Consider the following 13418-nt stretch of genomic DNA (forward strand, 5'->3'; position numbering starts at 1 on the left):
CCGATATACAGTATGTGGTCTGATGCATGGCTGCACAGTTGCAGAGATGGCAACCTGCCACTGTACATGACTTTGTATTGAGCACTGAGAGCCTTTTCCTCCTACGTTTCTCTCTCTGTACATCTCCCTTTCTATACCATCCCTCCCTCTCTCTTCTCCCCCTCCTTTCCTCCCTCCCTTTTCCCTCTCTCTGCCCCCTGACCACTAAATCCCTTTCTGCCTTCTTTTGCTTCGCTGAGCCCAGATAGGCCTCTATGTCTTGGGTCTTAATTTGACGCGGTAATTGGATGACAAGGGACAGTTCACCGTCCCTTCCTCATGAGTCAGCAGAGTTTTCTTGGCAAGTGCCTCCCACTCCTGCTGACTACAGGCGCTCAATGGGGACGGCCAATTGTCTGAGGCCCATTCAGGTTTTTGTGTCTCCATCTCATCATCAGGACGTCAGCTTCCACGGGCGGCCTGGACCACACACAGCACCACATTACAGTTAGAGGGCCTTTACAGAGGCCACTTGTTAATGGGAATATGAAGCTGGGGAGGGTCGTGTGAGCCAAATCAGCTTATCAATGGCTACAGTTCTTTTCTGGCAACATGTATGGGGTTTTTTTGGGGTTTGTTTTTTTTTCAACCAGAGAAAGCTGGAGCAGATATAGCTAAATGTTGACAGTTGCGGGGGGTGACTGATGGCCTGCTTAAAGTCAACATCTTGTGAGTTATCATATACAGGAAAAGTGCTTTTATGCAATAAACTTTACTGTGAAGCCTTGGCAGCACCACATTGTGTGTCATTGTTAAAGGAAATAAAGCATAAAGTTATCTAAAATGAATCCCAGAAACATCAAGTTTATGTCAGTTATTCACTCTGAACACAACTGGATCTGTTTACATTGAAAGCTTGCAATCTTTTATGACTTGGTTCTTTTGGAATAATAACTCAATATCTGTTTTGTATCCTGGACCAAGCCAGTGCCATATCCTTTACTTTGCATGAACATACAATCTGGTTTTCATTACATTTCATTTTCATTGAAAATTCATTTTCAATAATCTAATGTCTACTGAAATCACAAGATATCATTAACCAATATCATGCCAAATACATTTCATAGGCAAGTTTCCCCAATCTCTTTAGAATCATTATTTTATTTCTAACCCACTATATAATGAGTGGATGTATGAGAATACAGCAAGATTCACTTTTTTTCCTCCAAATATTGCCTGTCAGGCAAAACTTCTTGCAAGGCTGCATCCTGTCACCAGCAAGCTCAGCCAATCGGATGTTGAGGTAATATATGGTTAAGGTTCATTTAAAGGTTGTGGTTAAGGTTAGGGTAGGCCAGTTGCAAAGGATACAAAAATTGCCTAAAGGCTCAACTCAGGGCAAGAAAGTCCCTGGGCGTGTTAATCGGAAAGAATTTTCCCATTTCCCAGTTGCTTCAATGTTCCAGGAAGGGTTGACATGGGAGCTGATGTCAGTGTTGAATTTGCATGTGAATATGTGTTGTGGCAAGACACTGGAGGCAGCTGTTCAAAGTTATGGACGGCATTCTGACACTGTCGAAAAAGTTTACTACTGTGATTTGCATTTTTGTTTTCATGATGCTTCTGCTGATTTACTCACGCTGACATTCCTCTCACTGGTGCAGCTGTTATCCAGTGTGCAATTCTTTTTCAAGTGCTTCACAACATCGCCCCCATGTAATAGATCCTAATGTGTGTGCAGCCTTGTATGCCTAATGTCTAATAGTCTTTTAGAATCGTAATCTGCCACAGTAATTCCTATCTGATGTAATGGTTTGTAATGTGTACGTAATACCAGTGGAACTATTTATAGAACAGCAGCCAATTCTCCGAGCACAGACATGGATGCATGCAAGCCGCTGGGCGTGCACACACACGCTTGTGTACATACTTCAGTTTGCACAAAGCAAGTTCTCATACAGTGCAGTTTACTTTTTCTTTGTCTATTTATGCCTAGTTTCAGTCTAGCTGTCTTTGTGTGTGTCTGTGAGAGGATTATGTGTGTGTGTGTGCGTGCATGTGGACACCCATGTCATGTGCATGCCTCACAATATGCATATATGTGCACTGCAGCTGTGTCTTTGTGACTGTGTGCAATGCATCTATGTAAGTGAGCACATCTGGGTGCCTGGGTGTCTGATGGAGTGTGTGTGTTGCTTGAAGCTCTATCTATCCCTAGGGGATTACATCACAGGGCAGTTATCAGACCTGAGTCATCAGAGAGGTTGAGAGGCCCTGCTCTGCTCTGCTCCTCCATCTAAATGAGAACACACTTAAAAGCCGTAGAATAATAAATGAGTAATTTCTTTCTTTCTTTCTTTCTTTCTTTCTTTCTTTCTTTCTTTCTTTCTTTCTTTCTTTCTTGCTTTCTTTCTTTCTTTCTTTCTTGCTTTCTCTTTTTCTTTCTCTTTCTTTCTTTCTTTCTTTCTCTTTCTCTTTCTTTTTTCTTTGCTCCTTTCTGTTTCCTCTTGCGTTTCTCTTTCATTCTCACATTTGCCTGCCTTCTTCTTTAAAAGAAGAACACCAAGAAGTAGAGTAGGTCAGTCAAAATGTGTCACGCCGCTGTCATCTCGTTCAGCTTTCTCATTCCTTCCAGTCACAAGGCAGTGTGATGGTATTGCCACATTGCAAGATAAGATTTCCACAGCAAATTAAGGATCAGCCCATGCCCAAATTATCCCACATTTCGTCATTTAGATCTGTTTGTATGTGAAGGCAGCCTCTGCCAGAAAACAAGAGAGGAGCTCTGTATTAGTGCAAGTCAAGCTTTGAAGTCATGCATAACCTCAGCTGATCGGTATCATCTGACTCTTAAAATTACCAGTGACAGTCAAAGACGTTGGAGAGGTGCTCTTTATAATGTGACAAGGAGATACTTTTCTGATGATTCATGGTGCCTACTGCTGCTACAGCACTGTCAGTCCTGATATCTCCCTCCACCACTCAAGCCACCTCGTATTAGTTTCTTATCACCTTGTGTTGGCATCTTCTGTCTTTTGCATGATGTGCATATTGTATATTCCATATCTCAGTGGCATGCGTCTGCTTATCTTTGGAGTGAAATTGCTCCCCCACAGAAACTCACATGCCCATTGTGTGTCCTCTTTTTGCTATAGATGATCATAAATGCATCTCTTTTGCACACAAACCCCAAAGTCTTACAGGGAACAATGAACATGTAATTAGCATGTATATAATTGTCTGGAAAGATCTTACTATTCCTGTTCTCATAAGACCCAGGTCAAAAGTTATAACTCCATATTTGCCACTGATAAAACATGTAATTAAACAGGGTTTAGCTTAATGCTGTGTATCAAATAAAACTGTTTTTCTTGCGATGTTGTGTAAGCACTGGAGATTCAACATGGCAGACAAGGAGGAATAGTCATAGTTATGTATTTTTTCCTGCACTATGATCTTTCTCATGGCTTCATTGAGGTTTACTGGAAGCTAAATATGCAAAATAATATGACTGGAGGTTCACACTAACCCAGATCCCACCCCTCCCTTCACTGGTTCTCTGACTAACCGTTAGTAGTTGCTTTTGTGCACGTACAAGAATATGATTCCTCACTGGCTTCCCATATGCAAACACTGCCACACTGGAACAGTTGTGGTTAGTGGTGTTTGGTGAAGATAAAAGTACCGAAGCTGCTGGATTTTGAACCAAGCTCTCTGCTGTGCTGGGAGAGTGCTTTTGTCACCTGTCACCTGGAGTCAATCTAAATCTTTTTATTGACATACTACTTCCTATAACTCTGTTCTGAAATGTCATAAAATGTGCTTACCTCATCTCTGGATTATGTAATCCTGTAGTTATTATAATGAATAGAAACCCATGTTGAATCTGTCATACTGAAACCAGACCAGGTCTTACAAGGTGTGTTTACTTTTCGTCATTGGCAAACATGAAGTTTTCCACCAGTGCTTGCTCCAGTTTGAAAGGGGTACGACAGAAACCATGACATGGGATTATCATTCTTGTCTTCTAAACATCCAAATAGTGGGAATAGGTAAATAATCTCTCCCAAATTTTCTTAACAATCCTTTGGATTTTGGATCAATTGAAATCAATTGACTAATTGACCAACTGAAAAATTCCAGCACTGCACATAAACCTGTATTGCAGCATATGTGATGTGTGCAGCCTTCTTGGGGCTTTCCCCTCTGGCTGACTAACTGTGACGTAGGCGAGGGTGTGTGTCTCGGGCTGTGTGAGTGCAGTGGCAGTGAGGGGGTGGGCGGGTGGGAGAGACAGCTGTGCAGGCTAGATATGTAGTTAACAGTAGGAAGCATTCATACTACACATTCTGCTGTAGTGTGTCATCAGACAGCGTCTCTCTCTCTCACTTCCCTCTGCTTCCCACTCTTTTTCCCTTCACTTCTCACGTCTGTCTCCTGTCCCCCCTCTCCGACCCCCCCCACACACACATACGTGCCTGTGTGCATGTACAATCATTCACACACATACACACATTTCTCTCTCTCTCTCTCGCTCTCTCCCCTCCCCCAGCTCCAGACTCCCCCTCTCCCTCCATCCCTCCCTCCTCAAAGTTTCCCGCTATAGTAAATTAAGTTGTATCTTTTTGACTGCCACTATTTCCTCCTTCCTTCTGTGGAACTGGGCTTATTCCTGAATTATACCTCACCCACACATGTACAAACACACACACACCCTCCCTTCCCCTGAATAAAGTAGGGAAAAAAGAAGAAGCAGAACTTGCTTCAAGGACAACATAAAGCTGTTCTCGCCTCTCCCAGACGGGGTGTGTCAAGGCTTTTGTCCGTCTGATGCCATATTAAATATCAGAGTTAAAAGGAGGGGTGGGGGGGGGGGGTTAGTGTGTGCGTGAGCCTGTGTGCGTTTGAGTGCGTGTGTGCGTGCAAAAGTCTCCAGGTTTTTTTGTTCTTTAGAGAGAAAGAATGTTGGCACGAAGGTAGCCACCAGGGGAGGAGAAGAAGGTTGGAGTGCTCAAGTGCTGCTCCAGGTTTGTTTCATTTCATTTGCTCTGTAATGAGTCTTGTTACTGCTGTGAGAGGCAGAGAGATCTGACTGGGGAGTTCAAAGTTAAGCCACAGGGAGGGAGGGAGGGAGGAAGGGAGGAAGGGAGAGGAAAAGAGAGGCAAAGAAGCAGAGAAAAAACATACAGTCCAACAAGCCCTCACTTGAAAACTTTGGAACATTTTGGAAGCAAGAAAAAGCAACAAAGACAAACTTTTTTACTCTGTCTTTCATACTTTCTTCCTTTCCCTTTTCCTCCTCCTCGTCTTCACCGTCCCACACCCTTCTCAAATGAAGCCTCTCGCTTGGAGTTCTGAAAAGAAACTGAAGAAGAGGGCTTGCAAGAGGTCTGAAAAAGTTGGCTGTGTATGTGCATGACTGTGTGTCTACTGGAGTGTTTATGCCTCTGAGTGTGTGTGTGTGTGTGTGTGTGTGTGTGTACGTGCGTGTGTGTGTGTGCGCCTGGGTCTGTGTGGGAATGATTACATCAGCCTGCTGCAGCCTTATGATTGGTTAGAGAGCGTGTGGTTTGATTCAGTGTGCCTCGGAGCCCGTGGCTGAGGCTGTAACCCTTTGTGAGGGGGAGAGAGAGAGAGAGAGAGAGAGAGAGAGAAGGAGAGAGAGGGAGAGAAAGAAAGATAGTTGTCAGACTCAACCGGCACTGGAAGCACTGTACTGTACCTGCTGCCACCCGATCGCTGACTGTCTCTGTGTTTCTGTCCTGTGAGCTGTACAGTAGACACCGGCTTTAGGTCACACAGACAGTTTTTTTTTTTTTTTTTTTTTTAAAGATAGACACGGTGGCCTAGATAGACTGAAGGACTAGTCTCCAGGGTATGTGACAGGTAGCACAACTGCAACTGTCAACTGTTGGCGTTCAATTTTGAATCAGTCTTTCTGGAGGATAGAAGGCGACAGAACAGCTGGGTTTTCTGTCTTAGTGTCTGTGTTTGAGTGTGTGTGTGTGTGTGTGTGTGTGTATGTGTGTGGGGAGCCAGGCTTACTCCAAAAAATGCCTTCGTGTTCCCCGGACTGCTGCCTATTGCGGGCCGTGGAGGTAAGACCGCTCTCTTTCTGTGTCTGTTATCTCTCCTTGTGTGTCTCTGCCTCTCTTCGCCTCCTTCTCTTTTTACATTTTCAGACCGTTTCTCTTTGAAGTACGGCTATGCTTAACCAGAGGCGAGAAATGGAATGTGTAAATACCTAGAAGGCTGAAGACAATTTGTCTTCTTCAAAATGTGAGCGGAGCAATGAAAAAAAGAGTAAAATATGTCAGCAGCTTTGAATGATTGAGGCTTCCTTGCTTTTTTTTTTTCTTGACCATTTTGGATGGATAGAGCACTTCAGGCCTGATTTGTGCAAACTGTGATGTTATGAGCTGCATCTTTGCACAGGATTTCTTTGTCGTGATATGTTATGTGGGAAGCGTGCATTTATTACATGTGTAGGCTTAGTAGGCTAGATTGTAGGCTTACAAGGCTCAATTCCTCTGCAGGTTAAGTAGGCTTCTCTAGTTTTCTCTGTGGGTCATTAGATGTGTATCCAGTGAGTGTGACTGCATGGTTTCCTTGTGAAAAGTCAACCTGTGGACACTTAGTGGAAGTAAATTTAAGACTATTTACCAGAATAAGGACAGAAGGTGAAATGTCCTGGATGTTGTTGGCGGTCTCTTGGGTGAATATGACAAGTGAAAGCTTACCTACAGTGTATGTATCTGTGTGGAAAATGAACACTAAACTATTTGGATGTATCTGGATGTAGATGAGGTTAATCTGTTCAGCGTTTGTTGCATTATCACTTTACAATATCTATTATATTACCTATATTACCTGGGTAGCTCAGTATGTGCGTGAGTACGCGTTTGAGTCAGTTTTATAAATAGAAACAAAATGAAAACAGGTGCTATTCAAAAACGATCATAAGTTATTTATCAAAAACTGAATTCATTCTGAAGTTCAATATGTTCATAGTCTTATTATTGGCTCAATGTCAACACATTAAGTCATGGGAAAAAATAACTTGCGTTTGTGTTTGGATACTTGCATACATTGTCTTGATAGGCTATAGTTGGAAACACTGTGCTTACTTCCCTTTAAGCTGTAGTATATGCTCACTTGGCATAGACATTCCTGCTTTGTGTTCACAAGAGCAGGCGCGTGTTATACACTACACTTTATTTGCTTATATATTATAGTGACAAGTTGCTTTAAGAAATGCTTGTTTGAGATTTCTAACGCCACAATTGCTACATTGTCTTGAATGTCTGTTCTTTTCTATTGTGTGCTATAATTACAGGCCTGTGTATACCATAGTGTATAGAGCGCTATATGATACATACTGTGCTAGAGTTTGAAGAAAATTGCTGGCTTCACCCACCCATTAGGCTGTGTTTTTCAAAAATTGTTTGTGTTACATGACTTTATCACAACTTCATATTCCCTTTGGCATTATCATAGAAATCCATATTTAAACCTTCATATTATTTTAAATTTCACAATCGAGAACACAGTTATAACTGTTCAAATGCCTTTTTGTCATTTTTCAATATTCTTTATTGAAATACTATTCTTTAGTTTACCAAACTACCTTCAAATGATCTTTATTTAACTGAACCCTGATCTGTTTCCTCCTCACAGATTGTGAAGATCTTCAGTGAAGACGGCATGGGTAAAGTGGTGGAGATCCCAGCCGACATGACAGCCAGGGACCTTTGCCAGCTCCTGGTGTATAAAAGCCATTGTGTGGACGACAACAGTTGGGCACTTGTTGAGCACCACCCGCTGCTAGGTCTAGGTAAGGGGTAGAACCCTGCAGGCCTCCAACACTGTTCACATACACACATGAAGAGCACACATGAACGCACCTACACACACGAACGGACCTACACACACACTCACGTGCCCACACAAAAACCCACGGACTTTTGGGTGGGCTGAGACATGCAATACATTCAGTCACATACACAGGTGCATTCACATGTATGCATGCATGCCCGCATACTTGGGCAGACAGGCAGTTCAGGCGCATATTCTCACGCAGGCATGTATTCAAGCATGAGAGCATGCGCATACTATACAGCATATGCACGCACAGAGACATGATCTTCAGTGATCTAATCAAGTTCCTCACAGTGTGAAAGGTTGCTGTAGAAGTGCAGCGTTACGCTGAAGAGGCAGGACAATGATATCTTGTGAAAAACTGAGACAGAGATTTAGCACATGCACTGAGCTTAAAGTCAGAGTTGCTGTCGCACTAACGGGCCAGTGGTTCTCTGACTCAGTAGAGGAGACACAATTGGAGATGAAGAAAAAAGAAACAAAAGCACTTGCAAGATGTCTGAGCTGTATGTACGGTGTTGGTATTAGAGATGGAGCTGTTGCTTCTAGATGACTGATTGTAATGGTGGAAGGTATGAGGTAATAATCTTAAACCTTGTCACCATAAAAGCTGATGCTAACTACAGGTGTGTTGAGATTGAATTTCACTTTGTAACTGCTAACTGATGACTCAGTAAAAGGAGACTGTGCTGAACGGGGCTGATGAAGATTCCAGCAGACAGATTTATAACAGATAACAGATTTAAGTGGAGGCAGCCTTTCCCAGAGACTCTTATTAAAGCGTGTCAATACTCTTGGGACTCTTGTAGAACAAGCAGAAACTATATTTGTCCTCAATTCATAAAATTAAACACACACAGCTATTGATACATTTTGCAGCCTGAAGCTTACAGCTTTTGAGTTTTAAGTAGATTGAATGTTGTTTCTGATAGAAGAGTTTTTTGGTTTATACAGAGGATGATGGATGGAAAAGAAAGAAAAAGTATCACATATGGTATTTGGCATCCTTCACTGATTTTTAAAAATTCTGGCAGGTCGATTTAAGTGTTTTTGAAGCTCCAGATAAATAGAATCATCCTGGGTATGGAAAAAGATCCAGGACAGTTGCATGAGATATTTGACCCCATTATTCAGGGTCCTGAGCTACTTGTTAAGAATAGCGAAGATGATATTATGTTTTCTTTCCTCCTGTCAACCATTAAGAGGGAATTACATGAAGGGCACAGAATGAGAAGCTAAAGGAAGAGACGTGATAATTGAAGGTTATGGATTAGGAGACGTAAGTGATGAACACTGTAACAAAACCTTTACCGCCTTGTGCTCTTCTCAGTATCAGAGAGGGTGTAATGTTATCGATCCATTTCTATAAATGACATGGCAAAGAGGTGATGGAGATGATTGATGTAGAGTTTAAAAGGCTATCTTTCATGTTAGACGTTCTTCAGGTCAGGAGCGGCAATACCTCCCAACACCACTCTCCTGAAAATAGACTGCACCAGACGGAGATCTCTAAATTGTACTAGACATTAAAAAGGTCAAAATGAAGCTGTCTCAGAGATGAGGAATAGTATTCAATGTAGAACATTTAGTTTGATATAACAGATCTAAGTGTTACATTTTAGTTGGTCAGTCGATAGCAGTTACAGAGGTAGCATTTTTTCATACAGCAGATTCTTTATAGATTTAGTAATATGCACAATATTGATTAATCAAGGTGTGTCAAACTTGTTGCTGTATGAGGAGCCTTTCTGTCAGGGTGATTCTGTGTTAGGCTTGGCAGTATAACAGTAAGTTTGGAAAGCCGTGGCCAGCTTAATGTCAGAAAACCCAGCATCCCCCAGAGGAGAGGGCGATTATAAAGCACTTATGGAAGACAAGTTGAGCCAGTGCTCTGTGCTCATGTCTGCACAGTTTAACAGATGTGGGAGAGAAGGGGGTGTAGTTTTATATGAAGAGCAGTCTGCCAGGTAGTGAAACACGGAGCGAGGCATGGTGACAAAAAACATATGTAAAAAGATTTCATTTTTGCCGTTTCAGCTGACATCCTTGTTTGGATACACTTTTTGTTTTGCCAAGATTTTAGTGTTGCATCTATATATAGACTGTTACCCTATCATATGAGGAAACCTTTAGAAAAAATATTGCATTATTCAAAATACAGGTCCCAAAAGTCTAACCTAATATTTCACCATCCATCATGATCTGATTACATTTCTCACCAGTGCAGCCAACACAATGCTGCCAAATACAGTTAGGTTGGTTTGTTGTAAGTGACATCATTGTTGGCTCGGAGTAGCTCTATTGTATTATAGCCCTTCTGTTCCGGTGCACCTGTACTGCAACCGTATTCTTTTCAGGTCTGGAATGACTACTTATTGTATTTTATGTTTAGGAGTTTGAGTAAATGAGGTGTGATAAAGCTGCAGTGTGCTGCTGATTGTTAAAATTAAAGGGTTATGCCTTTGCTACTGCAGAACCAGTACACCTTCTGACTCATTGTGTGTGTGTGTGATGTGTGTGTGTGTGTGTGTGTGTGTGTGTGTGTGCGCGTGTGTGTGCGTGCTTGTTTGTGGAGATGTACACATGAGGATTGTGTCCATGGATATACATGTGGGAGACAAAATTACAAGCTGTTAAAATGGTGGCTAATATTGGGTTTGCATGACAATTAGTGGTATTTGTTAACCCTCTGTGTATTGAATGCATTGTGTATGCCTCACAAATGTATTCACTTACATATTTTAACAAATGACAAGGCTGGTTTGGAGCTCTGTTACTTGCCTAATGTTTCTATTACTATAGTTTAAATTACTTCAAGATATATCAACATTTCTAGTCTAGTCTTTCTAGTCTTCCGTACATTTTGAATAACCCACAAGAAAACCAGAAATATATGTGTCATAGATTAGAAGTTAGTCATTTGAAATATAGTTTGAATGACTCAAATCCATTTAGGCTATGTTTGCTGATTAGATGTATTTTGTCCACAGTATATTAGAGGTAAATATATGTTGATATATGAATATTGCCTACATGTATGGTTTGCTCCAGTCAGTACTATTTTAATGCATTTTTTTGTATGAGAGCAGTATGTGAGATTCATTCTTGTGTGTGTACATGCTTATGTGTGTGTGTGTGTGTGTGTGTGTGTGTGCAGACTGTATCTGCACCGCACATGTATGTGCCCAGACACTTAATGTGTGCACATGTGGTTGGGTGATAGACGAGAATAGAAGTTTCAGAGAGGCCCGAACAATAGTTTGTTTGAATAGAGAGGCCTGTTCCCGTACATAGCTGCCCACTCCCAGTGCACTACTGAATGGGATGAAATGGCCCTTTTGAGATAAGTAACGCTGACCTCTACTCGTCAGCCTGAAAAGGTTAACAGCGACGGGACAGTGAGGTAGTGTTGCCAGGGTGAGTCACAGTCACGAACACGAATGACTCATCAGATAGGCAACAGGATGAAACGGAAAGAAAGAGAAGATTCGTGACGGTGTTAAGGAGATTGTCACAGGGGGATAAAGAGGGAGAACGAGGGAACACATGAAATGAGATAAAGACGTGAGATGGAGCTGTGCAGTCAGAAAGAGGTTCTCTTTTTCATTTTCACATAAAAATAATTATCAAACCATATACTGGCACAGCTAAAGTGAGTCAAGGTACAGAATTTTAATTGAACCTTCTGGGGAAAGGATGTCTTTTATTAAAGACACTACAGGGAGAACTTCTAACGCCGTTGGAATTGACTGAGTCATGTCCGGTGTCAGCATTACAGAGAAAATAAATCACCAGGACCTCTGACCACATCCACAGAAGGACACACTTTTAGCTGAATCACAGGCTCTTTTATTCTCATTGAAAAAGAAAGGCCTGGGTCAGATCATCAGTCACAGCTTGTTTGATGAGCACAAACCATTGAAACCAGTCTGCATTTTTTAGATCTTTGCAGGCCACTGGTCAAATGAATCCCAGGAAAATTTTTAAAGCAGCACTTTCATTATGTCGCATTCATCATTTTTTTTTCCTTGTTGAATTTAATATTGCCTAAAATGATTTATGATGGCATTAAGTGTGTGGTCACAACAGTCATATATGCATCTTTAAAAGAAGTAGCTTCCATATGTGAATGTATGTAACTGTACTTGAGAGCAGGAAGTTACTGCAAAAGAGAAATAGTGCTAACAGAACCTACCCTGGATAACAAAAAAGAACTGAAACAAGACAGGACAAGGTACTAGTATCAAGTCTTTAATCAGCCTGATTTGCATTGGAAATGGATGAGAAAATCTCACCCTACTGACTTGTTTCTTTAAGAAAATAACATTTTTACCGCACAAAAATAGACCGAATGTCTTGTTGAGATGGTATGAGTGTGCTTTTTCTTTCAGTTTCATTTTACCGTTTCTTTTAGACTTTCTGTTTCTGTCCTACAAGCTTGATAATAGATCTTTTCCTCTAATTACAATGTCTTCACAGTTTATCAGTAATTTCCATGGTGCTTGTGTAACATACTCAGGGGAATGTTGTAATCTTAAAGACTATTTTGTTCAGTTTATGTTTCTCTTCCTCTCCGTTTGGTCAGACAGGAATACAACAATCACATATTACTTTTCACTCTTTTGACACATCATCATCATCATTAGCATTTGCTTGTATGTAGTTGTAAACAAATTCTGAGATGGTTTAAATAATAAATAATCATTGTTCTTGTCTCTCTCTCTCTGCCTGTCTCACCTCAGAGCGCTGTCTAGAAGACCATGAGTTGGTGGTTCAGGTCCAGGCTTCTATGAACAGCGACAGTAGATTCCTCTTCAGAAAGAACTATGCCAAATATGAATTCTTCAGAAACCCCCTGGTAATTGCTTTTTCTTAGACATTTCTTAACATGCCATGTCACACCTGACATCCTTTTGTTGAAATATGTTATACCTATAGCCGCTTAAAAAAAACAAAACAACACCTGGGGCAACAGCTCCTTGGATTTTGTATAGGCATTTTTTGGTGTTTGCATCTTTAGTTTTTAGATTATTTAAAATAAAAAATATAAAGAAACTTGTGTTTAGAGAGGTCAAATGAAAAGACAGTTATATGTAGGGCGTTTACTGGTGCAGTAAAGTTTTTATGCTCTAAAGAGTGGCCAGAGATGATCCAGAGATGAAATGAAAGGCATGCTCCCTGACAAAGTGCCTCTCTTCATTTTGTGTTATTGTGAAATATTATGACAGCTGACAGTACTAATGAGATTTGCGTGACGTTTCTTTTTCTGTCATGAATTCCTACCCTATAATTAATGTCACAGTGGCTGATATTTTCTGTCTGTCTGCCTCTCTCTCTCTCTCCCCACCTTTTTCTTCCACTAGACATTTTTCCCAGAGCACATGGTTGCATGGTGCCAGGAAACCAATCGTATGATTCCACCATCTCAGCTCCTGCAGGTACACGCAGCACACACACACACACACACACACACACACACACACACATAAAGACAAGTTTCTCTGTGTCTGTCTCTCATTCTCTCTCCTCTCCCTGACACGCACACAGCTTAGTTTACC

At 41.3% G+C, this 13418-nt stretch overlaps 1 protein-coding gene across 5 annotated transcripts in view; it reads left to right on the forward strand.

Moving 5' to 3' along the window:
- grb10b (growth factor receptor-bound protein 10b) overlaps positions 1–13418 on the forward strand; it is a 70730-nt gene that overhangs the window by 47701 nt on the left and 9611 nt on the right. For 4 of the 5 annotated variants that reach the window (XM_067602142.1, XM_067602141.1, XM_067602144.1 and 1 more), the window contains exons 6-8: positions 7660–7816; positions 12603–12718; positions 13224–13298. In XM_067602142.1, coding sequence (XP_067458243.1) covers positions 7660–7816; positions 12603–12718; positions 13224–13298 — 348 coding nt within the window. Of the gene's footprint in view, positions 1–5459; positions 6081–7659; positions 7817–12602; positions 12719–13223; positions 13299–13418 lie in introns of those variants that run through there. The other variant, XM_067602145.1, reaches the window with a different exon arrangement.

Source organism: Thunnus thynnus, chromosome 10, assembly GCF_963924715.1.
Source record: "Thunnus thynnus chromosome 10, fThuThy2.1, whole genome shotgun sequence".
Classification (NCBI taxonomy): domain Eukaryota; kingdom Metazoa; phylum Chordata; class Actinopteri; order Scombriformes; family Scombridae; genus Thunnus; species Thunnus thynnus.